Source organism: Phyllobates terribilis, unplaced genomic scaffold, assembly GCF_046119375.1.
Source record: "Phyllobates terribilis strain yellow unplaced genomic scaffold, ASM4611937v1 Scaffold_8__6_contigs__length_399053987, whole genome shotgun sequence".
NCBI classification, from domain to species: Eukaryota; Metazoa; Chordata; class Amphibia; order Anura; family Dendrobatidae; genus Phyllobates; species Phyllobates terribilis.
The window spans coordinates 172,638,965-172,663,358 of record NW_027362768.1 but is presented as its reverse complement, the minus strand read 5'-3'; the positions used below and the strand labels follow the sequence as shown (position 1 = coordinate 172,663,358).

General features: G+C 42.9%; 1 protein-coding gene across 1 annotated transcript in view; it reads right to left on the bottom strand.

Annotated features, from left to right (window-relative positions):
* The window catches only part of HOOK1 (hook microtubule tethering protein 1), a 123,171-nt gene extending 99,421 nt beyond the window's left edge, over nucleotides 1-23,750 (bottom strand). Inside the window, exons 1-4 of the mRNA XM_073643740.1 lie at nucleotides 23,592-23,750; nucleotides 4,626-4,711; nucleotides 3,563-3,635; nucleotides 705-755 (exon numbers count right to left, since the gene is read on the bottom strand). Of these exons, the coding sequence (XP_073499841.1) occupies nucleotides 705-755; nucleotides 3,563-3,635; nucleotides 4,626-4,711; nucleotides 23,592-23,636 (255 nt within the window). The 5' untranslated portion in view covers nucleotides 23,637-23,750. The remainder of the gene's footprint in view (nucleotides 1-704; nucleotides 756-3,562; nucleotides 3,636-4,625; nucleotides 4,712-23,591) is intronic.
* Between the last annotated feature and the right edge of the window lie 644 nt (nucleotides 23,751-24,394).

Below are 24,394 nucleotides of genomic sequence, written 5' to 3'. Positions count from 1 at the left end.
ATCAGTGATATAATGTATGTACACAGTGACTGCACAAGCAGAATAGTGAGCGCAGCTCTGGAGTATAATACAGTATGTAACTCAGGATCAGTACAGAATCAGTAATGTAATGTACGTACACAGTGACTGCACAAGCAGAATAGTGAGTGCAGCTCTGCAGTATAATACAGTATGTAACGCAGGATCAGTACAGGATAAGTAATGTAATGTATGTACACAGTGACTGCACCAGCAGAATAGTGAGTGCAGCTCTGGAGTATAATACAGGATGTAACTCAGGATCAGTACAGGATAAGTAATGTAATGTATGTACACAGTGACTGCACCAGCAGAATAGTGAGTGCAGCTGTGGAGTATAATACAGGATGTAACTCTGAATCAGTACAGAATAAGTAATGTAATGTATGTACACAGTGACTCCAGCAGCAGAATAGTGAGTGCAGCTCTGGGGTATAATACAGGATGTAACTCAGGATCAGTAATGCAATGTATGTACACAGTGACTGCACCAGCGGAATAGTGAGTGCAGCTCTGGAGTATAATACAGGATATAACTCAGGATCAGTAATGTAATGTATGTATACAGTGACTGCCCCAGCAGAATAGTGAGTGCTGCTCTGGAGTATAATACAGGATGTAACTTAGAATCATCAAAGCTATTTATTTTATACACAAAGTGTTGAGCATTTCAATTACTCTCTTACCTCGCGATAATAATCCACAATTCCTTGTAGAATCTTCTTTAGATTATTGATCTAGACACAAAAAAAGACAGCTTTAAAGTAACTATAAAACCAATATAATTCTTGAAGATAAACTTTGAAAATCCATCGTGTCTAGAGGTGATCGACAGGTCTGTCCTTCTGTACACACAAGGGAGAATCCGGTCAATTACCTCTAGCAGCGCTGGGAAGATCCACCCGGAGCCGGACTAGTCTCGTCTCCAGCTATGGTCCACAGCCGACTCTTCATAGTATATTTTATCTAAAACGCCAGAGCATTTCAAACAAAAATATATCTGGCTGCAATTCATGCTGGTCAAGATACGATTCCTAAAGATGGATGGGCCACCTTATAAGTCATGAAGAAAACCATTCACATAAATGTAAAGAAGGCCAAAACACAATGCACTTGTACAGAGCCTGTGTTATATTCTGTCCAGTGCTGCATTCACAATTCTGCATGGTCCAAAGCTGACATTTCCAGTGTTTCTTGCTTGTTCAGTGTCTGTACAGCGCTTACACTGTTGACTTGCATTCAAGACTGCTGATTATTTCAAATAATTACTGGAAGAATAGTGAGTGCAGCTCTGGAGTGTAATACAGGATGTAACTCAGGATCAGTAATGTAATGTATGTACACAATGACTGCACCAGCAGAATAGTGAGTGCAGCTCTGGAGTATAATACAGGATGTAGCTCAGGATCAGTACAGGATCAGTGATGTAATGTATGTACACAGTGACTGCACCAGCAGAATAGTGAGTGCAGCTCTGGAGTATAATACAGGATGTAACTCAGGATCAGTAATATAATGTATGTACACAGTGACTGCACCAGCAGAATAGTGAGTGCAGCTCTGGAGTATAATACAGGATGTAACTCAGGATCAGTAATATAATGTATGTACACAGGGACTGCACCAGCAGAATAGTGAGTGCAGCTCTGGAGTATAATACAGGATGTAGCTCAGGATCAGTACAGGATCAGTAATGTAATGTATGTACACAGTGACTGCACCAACAGAATAGTGAGTACAGCTCTGGAGTATAATACAGGATGTAACTCAGGATCAGTACAGGATCAGTAATGTAATGTATATACACAGTGACTGCACCAGCAGAATAGTGAGTGCAGCTCTGGAGTATAATACAGGATGTAGCTCAGGATCAGTAATATAATGTATGTACACAGTGACTGCACCAGCAGAATAGTGAGTGCAGCTCTGGAGTATAATACAGGATGTAACTCAGGATCAGTAATATAATGTATGTACACAGTGACTGCACCAGCAGAATAGTGAGTGCAGCTCTGGAGTATAATACAGGATGTAGCGCAGGATCAGTACAGGATCAGTAATGTAATGTATGTACACAGTGACTGCACCAGCAGAATAGTGAGTACAGCTCTGGAGTATAATACAGGATGTAACTCAGGATCAGTACAGGATCAGTAATGTAATGTATGACTGCATCATAAAATAGTGAGTGCAGCTCTGGGGTATAATACTGGATGTAACTCAGGATCACTACAAGATCAATAATATATTGTATGTACACATTTGACTGCACCAGCAGAATAGTGAGCTCAGCTCTGGAGAATAATACAGGATGTAACTCAGGATCAGTATAGGATAAGTAATGTAATGTGTGTACACAGTGACTGGACCAGCAGAATAGTGAGTGCAGCTCTGGGGTATAATACAGGATGAAACTCAGGATCAGTACAGGATCAGTAATGCAATGTATGTACACAGTGACTGCACCAGCAGAATACTGAGTGCAGCTCTGGAGTATAATACAGGATGTAACTCAGGATCAGTGCAGGATCAGTAATGTAATGTATGTACACAGTGACTGCACCAGCAGAAAAGTGAGTGCAGCTCTGGAGTATAATACAGCATGTAACTCAGGATCAGTACAGGATCAGTAATGCAATGTATGTACACAGTGACTGCACCAGCAGAATAGTGAGTGCAGCTCTGGAGTATAATACAGGATGTAACTCAGGATCAGTGCAGGATCAGTAATGCAATGTATGTACACAGTGACTGCACCAGCAGAAAAGTGAGTGCAGCTCTGGAGTATAATACAGGATATAACTCAGGATCAGTACAGGATCAGTAATGTAATGTATGTACACAGTGACTGCACGAGCAGAATAGTGACTGCAGCTCTGGAGTATAATACAGGATGTAACTCAGGATCAGTACTGGATCAGTAATGTAATGTATGTACACAGTGACTGCACTAGCAGAATAGTGAGTGCAGCTCTAGAGTATAATACAGAATGTAACTCAGGATCAGTACAGGATCAGTAATGTAATGTATGTACACAGTGACTGCACCAGCAGAATAGTGAGTGCAGCTCTAGAGTATAATAAATGATGTAACTCAGTATCAGTAATGTAATGTATGTACACAGTGACTGCACCAGCAGAATAGTGAATGCAGCTCTGGAGTATAATACAGGATGTAACTCAGGATCAGTACAGGATCAGTAATGTAATGTATGTACACAATGACTGCACCAGCAGAATAGTGAGTGCAGCTCTGGAGTATAATACAGGCTGTAACTCAGGATCAGTAATGTAATGTATGTACACAGTGACTGCACCAGCAGAATAGTGAGTGCAGCTCTAGAGTATAATACAGGAGGTAACTCAGGATAAGTAATGCAATGTTTGTACCCAGTGACTCCATCCATAGAACCTGCTGAACCTGTTCATACATTTCGGGACACCTCAGTCCATTTATAGTTTAGTCCGTTAAGATCAGATACAACAATGAAGAATGAGTGATAATTACATATTTATCTCTCTCTCGTCTAATGATGAAAAATACCTTTATTCTCCGATTGTCTCCAACATCTTCTTTAATACGCGCTATCCAGGACTCATTGAAATAGGAGCCATCTCTATGGGAAGGACGTGAAAAACCAGTGACTAAAACTGAAATCACATTTTAGGTCAATATGGTCTTCACTGTCATCAATAAAACTGGAGGAATAACTTTAGTGTTTTTCCAGTTAAAACCTGAATGTGTCATTCACAGAGATCTAGGAGGCTGAGATATGAGGCGCTGTTTGCCCCTTCCTGTGATTTCCAATCCCGGACTAACAAAACCGATACACACCGATGATTATAAAGTTCCTCTTAGTGTCAAGCAACAAACTGACAGCAAAAGCAACAAACCCTGCAAACAGCTCCTCAAATCTCAACTTCCTGGACTGCAGTGGCATGACATTGGGAGAAAAAGAAGTCACCCTAAATTGATCCCATAAGCCATACTTGTATTACACCCAGCAATGTGTTCTGGCATTTATGATCGGCCGTGTTTGTAGTGTCCTGGTATCTCTGCCCGCCTGAGAGTGAATAATTCAGCAGAACAAGTCTGGGCCTGGCAGTGCTGGGAGTCTGAGAAATCGCCGGAGGCCGACAGATTATTTAGTGTTTTATGTTACATGTTGTCACTGATGAGGAAAAATTAGGAAATACATTTTTAAGTGCCTCACTAGTGAATCCTGGGGGGTTCCTCCATTCGGGATCTGAATCAATTAACCAAAGTGCAGAATAGTTACAGAGAACGTCTCTCACTATGGAAGACCGAGGACATCCATGTATTACAGGACGCTTCAATGAGCCATGCAATACTTTATTTTCCCTATGGTGGCGCTGCAGGGAAATTGGATTTCTAAAGGACCCAGCGGCGGTGGGACACTCTGATCATTCCCAGTGAATCCTTCCTTCCATTCACCGATAGTGAGAAGAAATGTAGAAATGGTGAAGAATGGAAACATGAAGTAGATTAGACGGAGCCAGGACTTCCCATCATACAGGGATTCAGCTACAATAATTTAGCAAAGGCGATGATTAGGGCAGGATCTGCCTCACAGAGGGACACTTACATTTCGTGAAGGACTTGCGCCATCGGCACGCCACTCGTGAGGTCATCGATGGTTTTACATGGAGCGCTGGTGTTAAATGTCTGCAACTGTGGAGAGAAGGTTGAAAATGATCAGTAGGGACAAAAACGAATCTCATATCTATCTAGATAGCTACTTGTCCTTGAACCAGCTCTCACGTGAGTTGGGTTGCCATCATAACCCATTGCGCACCCCCAATTTCACTCTCCTAGGCCTTTAGGGCCTGTGTGTGCGCCTCCTGACAAACTCTCCTGTGTTGTCCAGACACTCAGCTCTGCTATACCAAGTTGCTTGTCTACCAACTTGGCGCTGCTGTTTCAGGGTGGTTTCGGAATTCTGAATGCTCAGTTTTGCTGCAACAAGGTACCTGTGTGTATACCCGCATCTACTGTTCTACTGTCTGCAAATTCATCTCTACTGTACCAAGGTGCTGTTCTCACAGTTGGCCCTGCTATACCAAGGTGCCTGCCTGCATAATAGGCTCTGCTGTTCCAAGGAGCTGTCTGCCAACTTGGCTATGCTGCATCAAAGTACCTGTCTGCATATGTAGCTTTACTGTTCCAAAGGTGCTGACCGCATACTAAGCTCTGCTGCATCAAGGTATCTGTGTGTATACCCGCCTCTACTATTCTATTGTCTGCAAATTAATCTCTACTGTACCAAGGTGCTTTTCTCACAGTTGGCTCGGTTATACCAAGGTGCCTGCCTGCAAAATAGGCTCTGCTGTTCCAACTACTCTGCATCAAGGTACCTGTCTGCATACCTAACTTTACTGTTCCAAGGTGCTGTCCACACACTCGGCTCTGCTGCATCAAGATACCTATCTGCATACATGGCTCTACTGTTCCAAGGTGTCAGTCTGCCAACATGGCTCTACTGTTCTAAGTTGTTGTCCACAAACACAGCTCTTTCATTCCACGTTACCTGCCAGACAACTCAGCTATACTATTCCAAGCCAAGGTGCTGTCAGTACACTCGGCTCTACTGCATCAAGGTACTTGTTTGCATATCTTGCAACGCTGTTCTACATGCTACCCAACATACTCAGCTCTGCTGATCCACAAGCCATCCACCATATCCAGCTCCTCTGTTCTACGTGTCATCTAGCTAATCAAGCTCTGCTGTATCTAGCTGCACCAATGCCTCAGTTCTGGCTGCTCATCCAGACCTACAGCTCAGCAAATCCACCTCACCAGATGAGCCATGATATATCCATCTACATAAAGGGTCTCTACATTTCATATATCTGGGATACGCCATCACTTTATGATCAGAGGAGCTTTGACTTCTGGACCCACAAGATGATAATTGTTTACTCTGCACAGCAGCTCATGGACACCCAGCAGAGCTGCAGACGGCCCCTTTAATGGGAGGCGATTTTGTCAGCTTCAGTTCCTTTCAGGATCAGAAGTCGAAATGAAGGATCAGAAAGAGCCATTTATTTATGAGATACTGATGCGTTGCATTTATTACATTGTATAAACATCCCTGTATTACTACATATAATTATTACACATTTATATTACTATTATTTTTAATAGTCGGATCCTCATTATTGCTCACGATCAACCTCCCATTGTCGGTATTCAGCGAGCTCAGCCCGTATCCAGCGAGCTACGCAGACATTACACAGCCGTCACGTTTTCCACATCAGGGTTCAAAAGGCAAATATTCCTTATCTTCCGTTCATGTATATTGTAACCTACCAGGTCTCAGGAAGCAGCTGTCAGATGGATCTAGTACATTCCCTTTACTGGTGGCTCAGCGACTTGTCCTCTCCCAGTCCCAGGAGAAGTGGGACTGCTATCATCCAAATGAGACCACGGACTCCCAGTCAAGATTCCCCTTCTCCATTTATTAGTGGCTAAGAATCACGACTGCAGCAGACATATGTGTGCGTCAGCCATAGCAAAGCTGCACTGAATACCTGTGATGCCCCCCGCCCACAGACAGGAGAAGAACCCCGACATCACATCTCCACTTCTTCCAACATGTCCATCTCTAAATCTACATGAAATGTTGAGCAACTTTACAAAGACTTTGCTTTACTTATCTTGCGCAATGTTACATCATATCTTATTCTCTGGGTCAGGTACAAAGCTGCATTCACACTTCAGTTTATCTACAGTCATGAGATCTGATTTCTGCTAAGAAGACATTATATTCAGACTTGCAGATTACAGCTGCTATTTTCCATGCAAAAAAAAAAATATATCTTTCTCCATAAATGTTAAAATGTGGCGCAGTTTTAGAATCTGCCCCCCAAAATAATATGAACTACGCACAAACGGTACTCGATTGTATACGAGAGGGGTTAACAGAAATGTCCTACAATTACAACATATTAAAAGAAGGGTCCCGTGCCCCCTCTTGAATGGAGCGGTGGTCACACATGGTGCACTCAGATATGTTTGTCAGCCCCATATATTATGACTGTAGCGACAGAGCACAGGCTCGACCACCGCTACAAAACGGGGACAAGGGAGCTCTGTGTCATTATTGCTTGTTTGCCTCTGCGGTGGGACCCCAATGATTGGACGCTTATCTAATTGTTTTCTAAAATGGGGTCCTACCTCTGGGACCTCCATCTACAAGCAGGAGCCCGTTAATTCTATACCGATACAAGTGTAATTATTCTCTAGCCAACACTGGAAAAAGCCACGAAAAGGTTTAGTTAAGCTGGTAAGATGCCCGGGAGAAGAAGAGGGTGATTTTCTCCTACATCATATGACAGTACAAGGGCTACTGTAAAAGAACAACTCCCAAAATGTAAATTGGCATGCTGGGAAATTTCAGCTCTGAATCCTACTGTATTATGAAGGAAACTTTCTAACATACAGGATGAGAAATGTAATGTATGTACAAAGTGACTGCACCAGCAGAATAGTGAGTGCAGCTCTGGAGTATAATACAGGATGTAACTCAGGATCAGTACAGGATAAGTAATGTAATGCATGTACACAGTGACTGCACCAGCAGAATAGTGAGTGCTGCTCTGGGGTATAATACAGGATGTAACTCAGGATCAGTACAGGGTAAGTAATGTAATGTATGTACACAGTGACTGCACCAGCAGAATAGTGAGTGCAGCTCTGGAATATAATACAGGATGTAACTCAGGATCAGTACAGGGTAAGTAATGTAATGTATGTACACAGTGACTGCACCAGCAGAATAGTGAGTGCAGCTCTGGAGTATAATACAGGATGTAACTCAGGATCAGTAATGTAATGTATGTACACAGTGACTGCACCAGCAGAATAGTGAGTGCAGCTCTGGAGTATAATACAGGATGTAACTCAGGATCAGTACAGGATAAGTAATGTAATGCATGTACACAGTGACTGCACCAGCAGAATAGTGAGTGCAGCTCTGGAGTATAATACAGGATGTAACTCAGGATCAGTACAGGATCAGTAATGTAATGTATGTACACAGTGACTGCACCAGCAGAATAGTGAGTGCAGCTCTGAAGTATAATACAGGATGTAACTCAGGATCAGTACAGGATCAGTAATGTAATGTATGTACACAGTGACTGCACCAGCAGAATAGTGAGTGCAGCTCTGGAATATAATACAGGATGTAACTCAGGATCAGTACAGGGTAAGAAATGTAATGTATGTACACAGTTACTGCACCAGCAGAATAGTGAGTGCAGCTCTGGAGTATAATACAGGATGTAACTCAGGATCACTAATGTAATGTATGTACACAGTGACTCCGCCAGCAGAATAGTGAGTGCAGCTCTGGAGTATAATACAGTAGGTAACTCAGGATCAGTAATGTAATGTATGTACACAGTGACTGCACCAGCAGAATAGTGAGTGCAGCTCTGGAGTATAATACAGGATGTAACTCAGGATCAGTACAGGATAAGTAATGTAATGCATGCACACAGTGACTGCACCAGCAGAATAGTGAGTGCAGCTCTGAAGTATAATACAGGATATAACTCAGGATCAGTAATGTAATGTATGTACACAGTGACTGCACCAGCAGAATAGTGAGTGCAGCTCTGGAATATAATACAGGATGTAACTCAGGATCAGTACAGGGTAAGTAATGTAATGTATGTACACAGTGACTGCACCAGCAGAATAGTGAGTGCAGCTCTGGAGTATAATACAGGATGTAACTCAGGATCAGTACAGGACCAGTAATGTAATGTATGTACACAGTGACTGCACCAGCAGAATAGTGAGTGCAGCACTGGAATATAATACAGGATGTAACTCAGGATCAGTACAGGGTAAGTAATGTAATGTATGTACACAGTGACTGCATCAGCAGAATAGTGAGCGCAGCTCTGGAGTATAATACAGGATGTAACTCAGGATCAGTAATGTAATGTATGTACACAGTGACTGCACCAGCAGAATAGTGAGTGCAGCTCTGGAGTATAATACAGGAGGTAACTCAGGATCAGTAATGTAATGTATGTACACAGTGACTGCACCAGCAGAATAGTGAGTGCAGCTCTGGAATATAATACAGGATGTAACTCAGGATCAGTACAGGGTAAGTAATGTAATGTATGTACACAGTGACTGCACCAGCAGAATAGTGAGTGCAGCTCTGGAGTATAATACAGGATGTAACTCAGGATCAGTAAGGTAATGTATGTACACAGTGACTGCACCAGCAGAATAGTGAGTGCAGCTCTGGAGTATAATACAGGATGTAACTTAGGATCAGTACAGGATAAGTAATGTAATGCATGTACACAGTGACTGCACCAGCAGAATAGTGAGTGCTGCTCTGGGGTATAATACAGGATGTAACTCAGGATCAGTACAGGGTAAGTAATGTAATGTATGTACACAGTGACTGCACCAGCAGAATAGTGAGTGCAGCTCTGGAGTATAATACAGGATGTAACTCAGGATCAGTAATGTAATGTATGTACACAGTGACTGCACCAGCAGAATAGTGAGTGCAGCTCTGGAGTATAATACAGGATGTAACTCAGGATCAGTACAGGATAAGTAATGTAATGCATGTACACAGTGACTGCACCAGCAGAATAGTGAGTGCAGCTCTGGAGTGTAATACAGGATGTAAATCAGGATCAGTACAGGGTAAGTAATGTAATGTATGTACACAGTGACTGCACCAGCAGAATAGTGAGTGCAGCTCTGGAGTATAATACAGGATGTAACTCAGGATCAGTACAGGATCAGTAATGTAATGTATGTACACAGTGACTGCACCAGCAGAATAGTGAGTGCAGCTCTGGAGTATAATACAGGATGTAACTCAGGATCAGTATAGGATAAGTAATGTAATGTATGTACACAGTGACTGCACCAGCAGAATAGTGAGTGCAGCTCTGGAGTATAATACAGGATGTAACTCAGGATCAGTACAGGATCAGTAATGTAATGTATGTACACAGTGACTGCACCAGCAGAATAGTGAGTCCAGCTCTGGAGTATAATACAGGATGTAACTCAGGATCAGTACAGGATAAGTAATGTAATGCATGTACACAGTGACTGCACCAGCAGAATAGTGAGTGCAGCTCTGGAGTATAATACAGGATGTAACTCAGGATCAGTACAGGATCAGTAATGTAATGTATGTACACAGTGACTGCACCAGCAGAATAGTGAGTGCAGCTCTGGAATATAATACAGGATGTAACTCAGGATCAGTACAGGGTAAGTAATGTAATGTATGTACACAGTGACTGCACCAGCAGAATAGTGAGTGCAGCTCTGGAGTATAATATAGGATGTAACTCAGGATCAGTAATGTAATGTATGTACACAGTGACTGCACCAGCAGAATAGTGAGTGCAGCTCTGGAGTATAATACAGGATGTAACTCAGGATCAGTACAGGATAAGTAATGTAATGCATGTACACAGTGACTGCACCAGCAGAATAGTGAGTGCAGCTCTGGAGTATAATACAGGATGTAACTCAGGATCAGTACAGGATCAGTAATGTAATGTATGTACACAGTGACTGCACCAGCAGAATAGTGAGTGCAGCTCTGAAGTATAATACAGGATGTAACTCAGGATCAGTACAGGATCAGTAATGTAATGTATGTACACAGTGACTGCACCAGCAGAATAGTGAGTGCAGCACTGGAATATAATACAGGATGTAACTCAGGATCAGTACAGGGTAAGTAATGTAATGTATGTACACAGTGACTGCACCAGCAGAATAGTGAGTGCAGCTCTGGAGTATAATACAGGATGTAACTCAGGATCAGTAATGTAATGTATGTACACAGTGACTGCACCAGCAGAATAGTGAGTGCAGCTCTGGAGTATAATACAGGATGTAACTCAGGATCAGTATAGGATAAGTAATGTAATGTATGTACACAGTGACTGCACCAGCAGAATAGTGAGTGCAGCTCTGGAGTATAATACAGGATGTAACTCAGGATCAGTACAGGATAAGTAATGTAATGCATGTACACAGTGACTGCACCAGCAGAATAGTGAGTGCAGCTCTGAAGTATAATACAGGATGTAACTCAGGATCAGTAAGGTAATGTATGTACACAGTGACTGCACCAGCAGAATAGTGAGTGCAGCTCTGGAGTATAATACAGGATGTAACTCAGGATCAGTATAGGATAAGTAATGTAATGTATGTACACAGTGACTGCACCAGCAGAATAGTGAGTGCAGCTCTGGAGTATAATACAGGATGTAACTCAGGATCAGTACAGGATAAGTAATGTAATGCATGTACACAGTGACTGCACCAGCAGAATAGTGAGTGCAGCTCTGAAGTATAATACAGGATGTAACTCAGGATCAGTAATGTAATGTATGTACACAGTGACTGCACCAGCAGAATAGTGAGTGCAGCTCTGGAATATAATACAGGATGTAACTCAGGATCAGTACAGGATCAGTAATGTAATGTATGTACACAGTGACTGCACCTGCAGAATAGTGAGTGCAGCTCTGGAGTATAATACAGGATGTAACTCAGGATCAGTAATGTAATGTATGTACACAGTGACTGCACCGCAGAATAGTGAGTGCAGCTCTGGAATATAATACAGGATGCAACTCGGGATCAGTACAGGGTAAGTAATGTAATGTATGTACACAGTGACTGCACCAGCAGAATAGTGAGTGCAGCTCTGGAGTATAATACAGGATGTAACTCAGGATCAGTAATGTAATGTATGTACACAGTGACTGCACCAGCAGAATAGTGAGTGCAGCTCTGGATTATAATACAGGATGTAACTCAGGATCAGTACAGGATAAGTAATGTAATGCATGTACACAGTGACTGCACCAGCAGAATAGTGAGTGCAGCTCTGGAGTGTAATACAGGATGTAAATCAGGATCAGTACAGGGTAAGTAATGTAATGTATGTACACAGTGACTGCACCAGCAGAATAGTGAGTGCAGCTCTGGAGTATAATACAGGATGTAACTCAGGATCAGTACAGGATCAGTAATGTAATGTATGTACACAGTGACTGCACCAGCAGAATAGTGAGTGCAGCTCTGGAGTATAATACAGGATGTAACTCAGGATCAGTATAGGATAAGTAATGTAATGTATGTACACAGTGACTGCACCAGCAGAATAGTGAGTGCAGCTCTGGAGTATAATACAGGATGTAACTCAGGATCAGTACAGGATCAGTAATGTAATGTATGTACACAGTGACTGCACCAGCAGAATAGTGAGTGCAGCTCTGGAGTATAATACAGGATGTAACTCAGGATCAGTACAGGATAAGTAATGTAATGCATGTACACAGTGACTGCACCAGCAGAATAGTGAGTGCAGCTCTGGAGTATAATACAGGATGTAACTCAGGATCAGTACAGGATAAGTAATGTAATGTATGTACACAGTGACTGCACCAGCAGAATAGTGAGTGCAGCTCTGGAGTATAATACAGGATGTAACTCAGGATCAGTACAGGATCAGTAATGTAATGTATGTACACAGTGACTGCACCAGCAGAATAGTGAGTGCAGCTCTGGAGAATAATACAGGATGTAACTCAGGATCAGTATAAGATAAGTAATGTAATGTATGTACACAGTGACTGCACCAGCAGAATAGTGAGTGCAGCTCTGGAGTATATTACAGGATGTAACTCAGGATCAGTACAGGATCAGTAATGTAATGTATGTACACAGTGACTGCACCAGCTGAATAGTGAGTGCAGCTCTGGAGTATAATACAGGATGTAACTCAGGATCAGTAATGTAATGTATGTACACAGTGACTGCACCAGCAGAATAGTCAGTGCAGCTCTGGAGTATAATACAGGATGTAACTCAGGATCAGTACAGGATAAGTAATGTAATATATGTACACAGTGACTGCACCAGCAGAATAGTGAGTGCAGCTCTTGAGTATAATACAGGATGTAACTCATGATCAGTACAGGGTAAGTAATGTAATGTATGTACACAGTGACTGCACCAGCAGAATAGTGAGTGCAGCTCTGGAGTATAATACAGGATGTAACTCAGGATCAGTACAGGATCAGTAATGTAATGTATGTACACAGTGACTGCACCAGCAGAATAGTGAGTGCAGCTCTGGAGTATAATACAGGATGTAACTCAGGATCAGTACAGGATCAGTAATGTAATGTATGTAGACAGTGACTGCACCAGCAGAATAGTGAGTGCAGCTCTGGAGTATAATACAGGATGTAACTCAGGATCAGTAATGTAATGTGTGTGCACAGTGACTGCACCTTTTATGTATATTAATTTTACAAGTGATTATCAAAGAAACACACAGCTTTTAAATGGCTATTAGCATTATTTATATATTATAGCTTTAGGGGCTCAACGTTGCAGCAGAACTAACAATCCACACTACGAACTGTTCTTGCTGTGTCTTGAATGTCACCATGATGTCACCGGGTCACACATTCCAGGGTCAGGTCATGCTGTCAATCCAAGGTGTAAATACTCCAATCAAATAGAGAAATAAAATATTCAAATCATGAAAGCAGTTCACACTGAGGAATCCGGATACTTTGTAGTTACTAATGGCCTCTTTGTGTGGCAGCTTTCTGGGGTTGTAAACACACCCAAGAGTTCTCAGGACTGGTTCTACTGGTATTCACAGTGAGGACTCGGCTGCAGGGAGCTGTGTGTATGGAGTGAGGTATACCTGCAGGAAGCGGGAGCCTGATAGGTGACGCTCCAAATAGATGACTGCTGTAGACAGTGTATGGAAATGGCTAATGTACACATGCGCCATATTCATATGATAGCTGTGTATTTTCTCATTAACTCATCCAGCTTTCCAACATTAATGAATGCGAATTACCCAATGTTTATCATCCAGATAAGTTGCAGTAGCAGATGCTACAGTGAGAACCTGGCCCCATAGCACTGCTCATCCTGCAGTGAACAGCGTAATGATTGTTATGTAATGCAGTAAAAGATTGAGTAAAGGTGTAATACAAGGACTTGCATCTCTTATCGACCCCCTATTAATAAAATGATTACACAGTATCAATGCCACATTACTATATAAGACGGCTTCCTGCCCCTCCATGAGAATGTGATAACCCCCCAAAGACCAGCGCTGTCCTCTAATCATTTATAGGTAATGAAGTAAGAGCAAATACCCGGGATTAGTCAGCTCCGCAAATCTGATTTAATTAAGTGAATGACCGATGTCTCACTAAATATAGAAGAACTTATTTACAGAGCAGAAGTAAAGCTGTTCTTTAGGGGTTACCAGCAGCACTGGAGCGAGATCTGAGCCTGGTACATAGGGCACAAAATCTCTGTCTGACGTTATGATACATGTGCAGAATCAATCCACATCAGCAGGTGAATCATATGTATCCTGTACAGACCCTGAGTTACATCCTATATTATACTCCAGAGCTGCACTCACTATTCTGCTGGTGGAGTCACTGTGTACATACATTACATTACTGATCCTGTACTGATCCTGAGTTACATCCAGTATTATACTCCAGAGCCGCACTCACTATTCTGCTGGTGCAGTCACTGTGTACATACATTACATTACTGATCCTGAGTTACATCCTGTATTATACTCCAGAGCTGCACTCACTATTCTGCTGGTGCAGTCACTGTGTACATACATTACATTACTGATCCTGAGTTACATCCTGTATTATACTCCAGAGCTGCACTCACTATTCTGCTGGTGGAGTCACTGTGTACATACATTACATTACTGATCCTATACTGATCCTGAGTTACATCCTGTATTATACTCCAGAGCTGCACTCACTATTCTGCTGGTGCAGTCACTGTGCACATACATTACATTACTGATCCTGTACTGATCCTGAGTTACATCCTGTATTATACTCCAGAGCTGCACTCACTATTCTGCTGGTGCAGTCACTGTGTACATACATTACTGATCCTGAGTTACATCCTGTATTATACTCCAGAGCTGCACTCACTATTCTGCTGGTGGAGTCACTGTGTACATACATTACATTACTGATCCTGTACTGATCCTGAGTTACATCCTGTATTATACTCCAGAGCTGCACTCACTATTCTGCTGGTGCAGTCACTGTGTACATACATTACTGATCCTGAGTTACATCCTGTATTATACTCCAGAGCTGCACTCAGTATTCTGCTGGTGCAGTCATTGTGTACATACATTACATTACTGATCCTGAGTTACATCCTGTATTATACTCCAGAGCTGCACTCACTATTCTGCTGGTGCAGTCACTGTGTACATACATTACTGATCCTGAGTTACATCCTGTATTATACTCCAGAGCTGCACTCACTATTCTGCTGGTGGAGTCACTGTGTACATACATTACATTACTGATCCTGTACTGATCCTGAGTTACATCCTGTATTATACTCCAGAGCTGCACTCACTATTCTGCTGGTGCAGTCACTGTGTACATACATTACTGATCCTGAGTTACATCCTGTATTATACTCCAGAGCTGCACTCAGTATTCTGCTGGTGCAGTCATTGTGTACATACATTACATTACTGATCCTGAGTTACATCCTGTATTATACTCCAGAGCTGCACTCACTATTCTGCTGGTGCAGTCACTGTGTACATACATTACTGATCCTGAGTTACATCCTGTATTATACTCCAGAGCTGCACTCAGTATTCTGCTGGTGCAGTCATTGTGTACATACACTACCGTTCAAAAGTTTGGGGTCATTTAGAAATTTCATTATTTTGAAAGAAAAGCACATTTTTTTTCAATGAAGCTAACATTAAATGAATCAGAAATACCCTCTATACATTGTTAATGTTGTAAATGACTATTCTAGCTGCAAACGTCTTGTTTATATTGCAATATCTACATGGGTGTATAGAGGCCCATTTCCAACAACCACCACTCCAGTGTTTTAATGGTACATTGTGTTTGCTAACTGTGTAAGAAGCTAATGGATGTTTAGAAAACCCTAGAAAACCCTTGCACAAGTATGTTAGCCCAGCTGAAAACGGTTTGGCTGATTTGAGAAGCTATAAAATTGACCTTCCTTTGAGAGCTAGTTGAGAATCTGGAGCATTACATTTGTTTGTTCTATGAAACTCTCAAAATGGCCAGAAAAAGAGAACTTTCATGTGAAACTTGCCAGTCTATTCTTGTTCTTAGAAATGAAGGCTATTCCATGCGAGAAATTGCAAAGAAACTGAAGATTTCCTACAACGGTGTGTACTACTCCCTTCAGAGGAGAGCACAAACAGGCTCTAACCAGAGTAGAAAGAGAAGTGGGAGGCCCCGCTGCACAACTGAGCAACAGGACAAGTACATTAGAGTCTCTAGTGTGAGAAATCGACGTCTCACAGCTCCTCAACTGGCAGCTTCATTAAATAGTACACGCAAAACACCAGTGTCAACGTCTACAGTGAAGAGGCGCCTCCAGGATGATGGCCTTCAGGGCAAAGTGGCAAAGAAAAAGCCATATCTGAGATTGGCTAATAAAAGAAAAAGATTAATATGGGCAAAAGAGCACAGACATGGGACAGAGGAAGATTGGAAAAAAGTTTTATGGACAGACGAATCAAAGTTTGAGGTGTTTGGATCACACAGAAGAACATTTGTGAGACGCAGAACTGAAAAGATGCTGGAAGAGTGCCTGACGCCATCTGTGAAGCATGGTGGAGGTAATGTGATGGTCTGGGGTTGCTTTGGTACTGGTAAAGTAGGAGATTTGTACAAGGTAAATGGGATTTTGAATAAGGAAGGCTATCACTCCATTTTGCAACGCCATGCCATACCCTGTGGACAGCGCTTGATTGGAACCAATTTCATCCTACAACAGGACAATGACCCAAAGCACACCTCCAAATTATGCATGTACTATTTAGGGAAGAAGCAGGCAGCTGGTATTCTATCAGTAATGGAGTGGCCAGCGCAGTCACCAGATCTCAACCCCATGAGCTGTTGTGGGAGCAGCTTGACCGTATGGTACGCAAAAAGTGCCTATCAAGCCAATCCAACTTGTGGAGGGGCTTCAGGAAGCATGGGGGGAAATATCTCAAGAATACCGCAGCAAATTAACAGTTAGAATGCCAAAGGTCTGCAATGCTGGAATTGCTGCAAAGGAGCATTCTGTGACCAAAGCAAATTTTGAAGGAGAAAATTATTCTTTCAAATAAAAATCATTATTTCTAACCTTGTCAATGTCTGGACTATATTTTCTATTCATTTTTCAACTCATTTGATAAATAAAAGTATGAGTTTTCATGGAAAACACAAAATTGTCTGGGTGACCCCAAACTTTTGAACGGTAGTGTACATTACATCAGGATCCTGTACTGATCCTGAATTATATCCTGTATTATACTCCAGAGCTGCACTCACTATTCTGCTGGTGCAGTCACTGTGTACATACATTACTGATCCTGAGTTATATCCTGTATTATACTCCAGAGCTGCACTCACTATTCTGCTGGTGCAGTCACTGTGTACATACATTACATTACTTATCCTGTACTGATCCTGAGTTACATCCTGTATTATACTCCAGAGCTGCACTCACTATTCTGCTGGTGCAGTCACTGTGTACATACATTACATTACTGATCCTGTACTGATCCGGAGTTACATCCTGTATTATACGCCAGAGCTGCACTCACTATTCTGCTGGTGCAGTCACTGTGTACATACATTACATTACTGATCCTGTACTGATCCTGAGTTACATCCTGTATTATACTCCAGAGCTGCACTCACTATTCTGCTGGTGCAGTCACTGTGTACATACATTACTGATCCTGTACTGATACTGAGTTACATCCTGTATTATACTCCAGAGCTGCACTCACTATTCTGCTGGTGCAGTCACTGTGTACATACATTACATTACTGATCCTGCAGTTGTATGTCTCTGTGACACTGTAGGAGCACAGGCACATTAGGGCAGGCTGCGCAGCTCTAAGGACTTCTTTTCAAAACCGTCAGTCCTGGGGATCACAATTCAGAGACTGGTCAAGAGTTGCCTCTTCTCTTGTCAGCAGTGTGATTTGCACTGGTGGAAAAATGGTAAAACACCAGAATTGTAGTTTTCTCTTATCCTGGCAGCTAGTTCTGTTGGACGGCTGTTAATCATGTGATGTGTGAGTGTACATTAAAACATGGGCAGGATTTTGCTGCCCCATCTGAGAGTAGCATGATGTAGGGACAGAGACCCTGATTCCAGTGATGTATCACTTACTGGGCTGCTTGCTGTAGTTTTGATAAAATCCCTGTTTTAAGGATTTTGAATGCAGCTTTAAATGTGACTGGAGAAAACTATATACCAGTGTTCCTGAACTCCAGTCCTCAAGACCCACCAACAGATCATGTTTTCAGGACTTCCTTGGTATTGCACAGGTGATGGAATTATTGCCTGTTCAAGTGATGGAATTATCACCTGTGCAATGCTAAGGAAATCCTGAAAATATGACCTGTTGGTGGTCCTTGAGCAGGCCCGGCGTCAGTACCTGGCGGGGGGCCCACTCGACGTCGGGCACCCCGCCGTGCTATGGGACCCGTGAGCAGAGGAGAGCGGTGTCAGCGCATGCTCCCCCCACTTACTCAGGGCCCCGGCACAATACTTACCCCTCCCCGTGCCTCCGCAGCAGCTCCGGTCTCTTCCGCGTCCTCCGACTGTGATGTCTCAGGTCAGAGGGTGCGGTGACGTCTTTACACCGCGCTCTCTCCTGAGCAGTCACAGCGCAGAGCGGGAAGACGCCGGCGACGCTGGAGTCCAGAGCAGCGGCAGCAGGTGAGAAGTGAGGTATTAGATTTTTTTTTTTTTTTATGTATTGAGGCATGGGGCATTATATGGGGGAGGGTGACATCCTGCATGGGGTATTATGTGTGTGTGTGGGGGGGGGAGTGACATCCTGCATGGGGCATTACAAGGGGGGTGACATAATGCATGGGGCATTATAAGGGGGGGGTGACATCCTGCATGGGGCATTAAAAGGGGGGTGACATCCTGCATGGGGCATTATAAGGGGGGGGTGACATCCTGCATGGGGCATTATAAGGGGGGGGTGACATCCTGCATGGGGCATTATAAGGGGGGGGTGACATCCTGCATGGGGCATTATAAGGGGGGGGTGACATCCTGCATGGGGCATTATAAGGGGGGGGGGGGGAACAGCCTGCATGGGGCATTATGTGGGGGGGAACAGCCTGCATGGAGCATTACGTGGGGGCACAGCCTGCATGGAGAGTTATATGGGGGCCAGTATTCAGTATGGAGCGTTATAAGGGGACCAGTATCCTGTATGGAGCGTTATATGGGGGCCAGTATCCTGTATGGAGCGTTATATGGGGGCCAATATTCTGAGCTATTGTGGAATTTACAATAGATATCGGTCATGTAATGTAAGAGGTGAAATCTTTGGCCCTGTACTATATATATTTCTCTGCGGTATCTGTGCATCATGAATCGTGGTATGCGTTAAAGGGACCACTGAGACTCTTTCGCCCGGGGCCCACAAAGACCTGGAGCCAGCCCTGTCCTTGAGGACTGGAGTTGGGGAACCCTGCTATATACAGTTTGGTAAAACTAAGTATTTGCAAAGTTACTAAAACTTTTATTTGAATTTAAACTTTGAAATGTTTTTACATGCCCATCCCAGGCTTTTCTGCAGCAGACCCTTTCCCCTTTGAAGCCCTCTCATATCAAAGTACAGGAGACGGCTCCGATTTAAAGGAAATATATCCCTTGATGAGAATTTAATGACTTGGCTCGAACTCGCTATTCGGCAGAATTTACTAAACAGCATTTGTTATTTGCCGTGACTTTCTGTTAGATTAAAAGGAAAACAGTCAGCAAGTAAGGAGTTAGGAAATGTTGGGCGTAATGTGGGTCACTTTAGAGGTCTGAGGTAGTGTTGCCCTCAAGATGAATTTCCCCCATAGAGTGAGCACTCACTAATCTTGCCCCTCAAATCTTCACATTTTTGGTATCATATACTTATTAAGTCTTGCTGTCAGTGAATAGAAAACCAATCATAGTTATGTTCAAACGACACAAGTGCAGCTAATAATTGCACCTATGGATATAAACAATGTTCCAATTCATTGCCTGCAAGCAGAAATCCCATGCACAAACTGTGAAGAACATCCACAGCAAAAACTGCCCAGCACTGCAGATCTGAAATCCACAGCATGCCGATTTATTCTGTAGGTGTTACTGCAGATATCACCCTTTCCAAGGCTTTAGGCCCCCATACACATTAGACTCATGTCACCCTAACCAACATACATTGACAGGGTTGGCCTGACGATCCAATGTGTATGGGAACGCCAGCTGACTGTTCGTCGCAGAAGAAGTCGATCATACATGTCTGATTTTGGACTGTCGAGCACATTGCTCTCCGAGATAAGCCGATGGCTGATGTGTCGGTCGGTGGCTCTCTCCTAGAGAACACAGGAGCGCTCGACCGAACCAGTGAGAGAGTCGGCCGAGATGGCATCTAACAGCCGACAGTCATCTAAGGTATATGGCGAGCTTAAGAAATCTGCAGCAGACCCTCACATTAAGGGCTCGTTCACACGACCGTATTTTCGGCATGAGTGCTGTCCATAAAAAAAAAAAACAGACAGCACTCGGAATAAACTAATTTAATGAGACAGTGCAGATTAGCGATTTTTTTTCACTGACCAAATCTGCATGTGAAAAAAAAAAATCACAGCCAGCACTAGCTTCTTCTGTAAATGGGATGAAGCTCGGCTATTCAAGTCTGTGTGTGTGCAAAAACACAAAACAAAGCCACAGTACAGCATCCGTTTTTTACGGATACATTGCAATTGTGTAGCATAGGAAACTGTAAATGTGTAACAGCTGTTGTAAATAAATGGACTGCACACAGACGACAAGTGGGAAATAAATGCCCGGGGTTTTCTGGATCAAACTCTATGACAATTTTTTATATAGTTGTGGGACCCTGAGGCTACATGCACACATCTATGTGACGCGTCCTAGAGCTGCCCCAATCTCGGACAGCACACTGACCATAGAGTGTCACTGACTGACACACATCAGCTTTACAAACAGAATCACAGTACGTCCTATTCTCATCCGATTTGCGGATCAGTCTGAGCCATTAAAGTCTATGGAGATCCGTGGATGAAACCAGGAAGACAGACTTGGTGCTTCAGAGATCCAACTGAGTTTCATTTGTTTTTAACAGATACAGTGTTAAAAGTCATTGGATAAAAAGGTCCAGACAAACGACCCGCGGCAGAGAAAAACGGACACAACCAGGGGGGCAACATTGGTGTATTTCACTCAGATGGTAACATAGTGATTCTTCTACTATAGGACGTCCAGAAAAGTCCCATAGGCACATACCCTTAAACTTCAGAGCTGTGCTCACAATTCAGCCTCTATATACAGATGTAACCCAGGACCAATATAGGATAAGTAATGTAATGTATGTGCACAGTGACTGCATCAGCAGAATAGTGAGTGCAGCTCTGGGGTATAATACAGGATGTAACTCAGGATCAGTACAGGATCAGTAATGTAATGTATGTACACAGTGACTGCACCAGCAGAATAGTGAGTGCAGCTCTGGAGAATAATACAGGATGTAACTCAGGATCAGTACAGGATCAGTAATGTAATGTATGTACACAGTGACTGCACCAGTAGAATAGTGAGTGCAGCTCTGGAGTATAATACAGGATGTAACTCAGGATCAGTAATGTAATGTATGTACACAGTGACTGCACCAGCAGAATAGTGAGTGCAGCTCTGGAGTATAATACAGGATGTAACTCAGGATCAGTACAGGATCAGTAATGTAATGTATGTACACAGTGACTCCACCAACAGAATAGTGAGTGCAGCTCTGGAGTATAATACAGGATGTAACTCAGGATCAGTACAAGATCAGTAATGTAATGTATGTACACAGTGACTGCACCAGCAGAATAGTGAGTGCTGCTCTGGAGTATAATACAGGATGTAACTCAGGATCAGTAATGTAATGTATGTACACAGTGACTGCACCAGCAGAATAGTGAGTGCAGCTCTGGAGTATAATACAGGAGGTAACTCAGGATCAGTACAGGATCAGTAATGTAATGTATGTACACAGTGACTACACCAGCAGAATAGTGAATGCAGCTCTGGAGTATAATACAGGATGTAACTCAGGATCAGTACAGGATCAGTAATGTAATGTATGTACACAGTGACTGCACCAGCAGAATAGTGAGTGCAGCTCTGGAGTATAATACAGGATGTAACTCATGATCAGTAATGTAATGTATGTACACAGTGACTGTACCAGCAGAATAGTGAGTGCAGCTCTGGAGTATAATACAGGATATAACTCAGGATCAGTAATGTAATGTATGTACACAGTGACTGCACCAGCAGAATAGTGAGTGCAGCTCTGGAGTATAATACAGGAGGTAACTCAGGATCAGTACAGGATCAGTAATGTAATGTATGTACACAGTGACTGTACCAGCAGAATAGTGAGTGCTGCTCTGGAGTATAATACAGGATGTAACTCAGGATCAGTAATGTAATGTATGTACACAGTGACTGCACCAGCAGAATAGTGAGTGCAGCTCTGGAGTATAATACAGGAGGTAACTCAGGATCAGTACAGGATCAGTAATGTAATGTATGTACACAGTGACTACACCAGCAGAATAGTGAATGCAGCTCTGGAGTATAATACAGGATGTAACTCAGGATCAGTACAGGATCAGTAATGTAATGTATGTACACAGTGACTGCACCAGCAGAATAGTGAGTGCAGCTCTGGAGTATAATACAGGATATAACTCAGGATCAGTAATGTAATGTATGTACACAGTGACTGCACCAGCAGAATAGTGAGTGCAGCTCTGGAGTATAATACAGGATGTAACTCAGGATCAGTACAGGATGTGTATTAATAATACAGCAGGGGACTACAAGTACCTGAATGCCTGGATTCCTCTCTATAGTATATATGTTAGCCCCCGTATCCCTGCATATACTGTACAGCATTATATGGCGGCTCATTCTGTACGTGCCGCAGGGTCGTGGACGGGACGAGGGGCAGTGTGGACGTCTTTTTTTACACTTGCATTTTATTCATTTAATAAATTTGTAAAAAAAATAAAATGAATAGTACATTTTTATCCCTCGCTTACTGAGCGCCTCAGGCTCTAGCGTGGTGCTGGGACCTGTACTTCTACAGCTCTGTATTTATATTTTTCTGTGCTGATGCAATTTTTTTTTCCGTAATAACACGACACAAGTGTAGAGAAACAAAGTGTCCTGAAGCCCCCATGAAATCTCCATCCAGCGGGGCGCGATAACACGAAGGCTGGAGCCTTATAATGTTATAATGGTGCAGCAATTCACATTAATAATACATTAATTGGATGCAGTCGTTACAGAACATCAAACACACAGCTATGACGTCACTGCTGCCCCCCTCACCTCCACCACACACCTGTGACGTCACTGCAGCCCCCCTTACCCAGATAATGAGGCTCTCGCACAGCTCGTTCTCGTTCCCGGCCATCTCTTTCTCGTCACTTCTTCTTTTCCTTCGTCCTCCTGATCCCTGTTGACCTCACCTGGGAACAGAGAAGGAGGGAGGAAGCTAAGAACAGCTCCTTCCTTACTGTGACGTAAGCCCCTATTCATTCAATGAAACTTACGCGACTAGAATGCCGTAAGTCTCTTCAGTGAATAGGACTTTAGCGCACGCCCCCTAACGTCTTCGCTAATTAGTCCCTCCCACAACGGATGACAGGTGCACACCACGCCCCCTCAAGTGATTGCCTCAAGTGAGCACCAATCAGCGCTCAGTCACCTGAATCTCTTGTTTTCCATTGGTCCAGTACTTAATGTAGGCGGTATCTTCTTTGATTCCCGCCTTGTGAAACAATGAGTGACATCTTTTTTTTTTTTTATTTTACCTCAGAGTGTGCACGGCGCTGCCTCCTGACTGAACTATGAAGAAATAAAAAGATAATACTATGTGAATAAATGTAAAAGTAAATAAATGTGTAAAAATAATACACCTATAAGAGGTCTAGTGTGGCCAGCCATGCACTTACCTCATGAAAGTGACATCCTGAATAAACTTCTTGTCGAAAAGTGAAAATAAAATGGCAAAATATGTCACCACTGTCCATAAGTTACCTCATGAAGAAAAAAATAGGTTCTATGCCGAGTGACATGCTTATCTGTGAAGCTACAATAAGGCTCCTGTGCCCCCTCAGGCGCCGTTCACATATGACAGTTCTGACAGACTTTGGCTTCGCACTGTGTAGC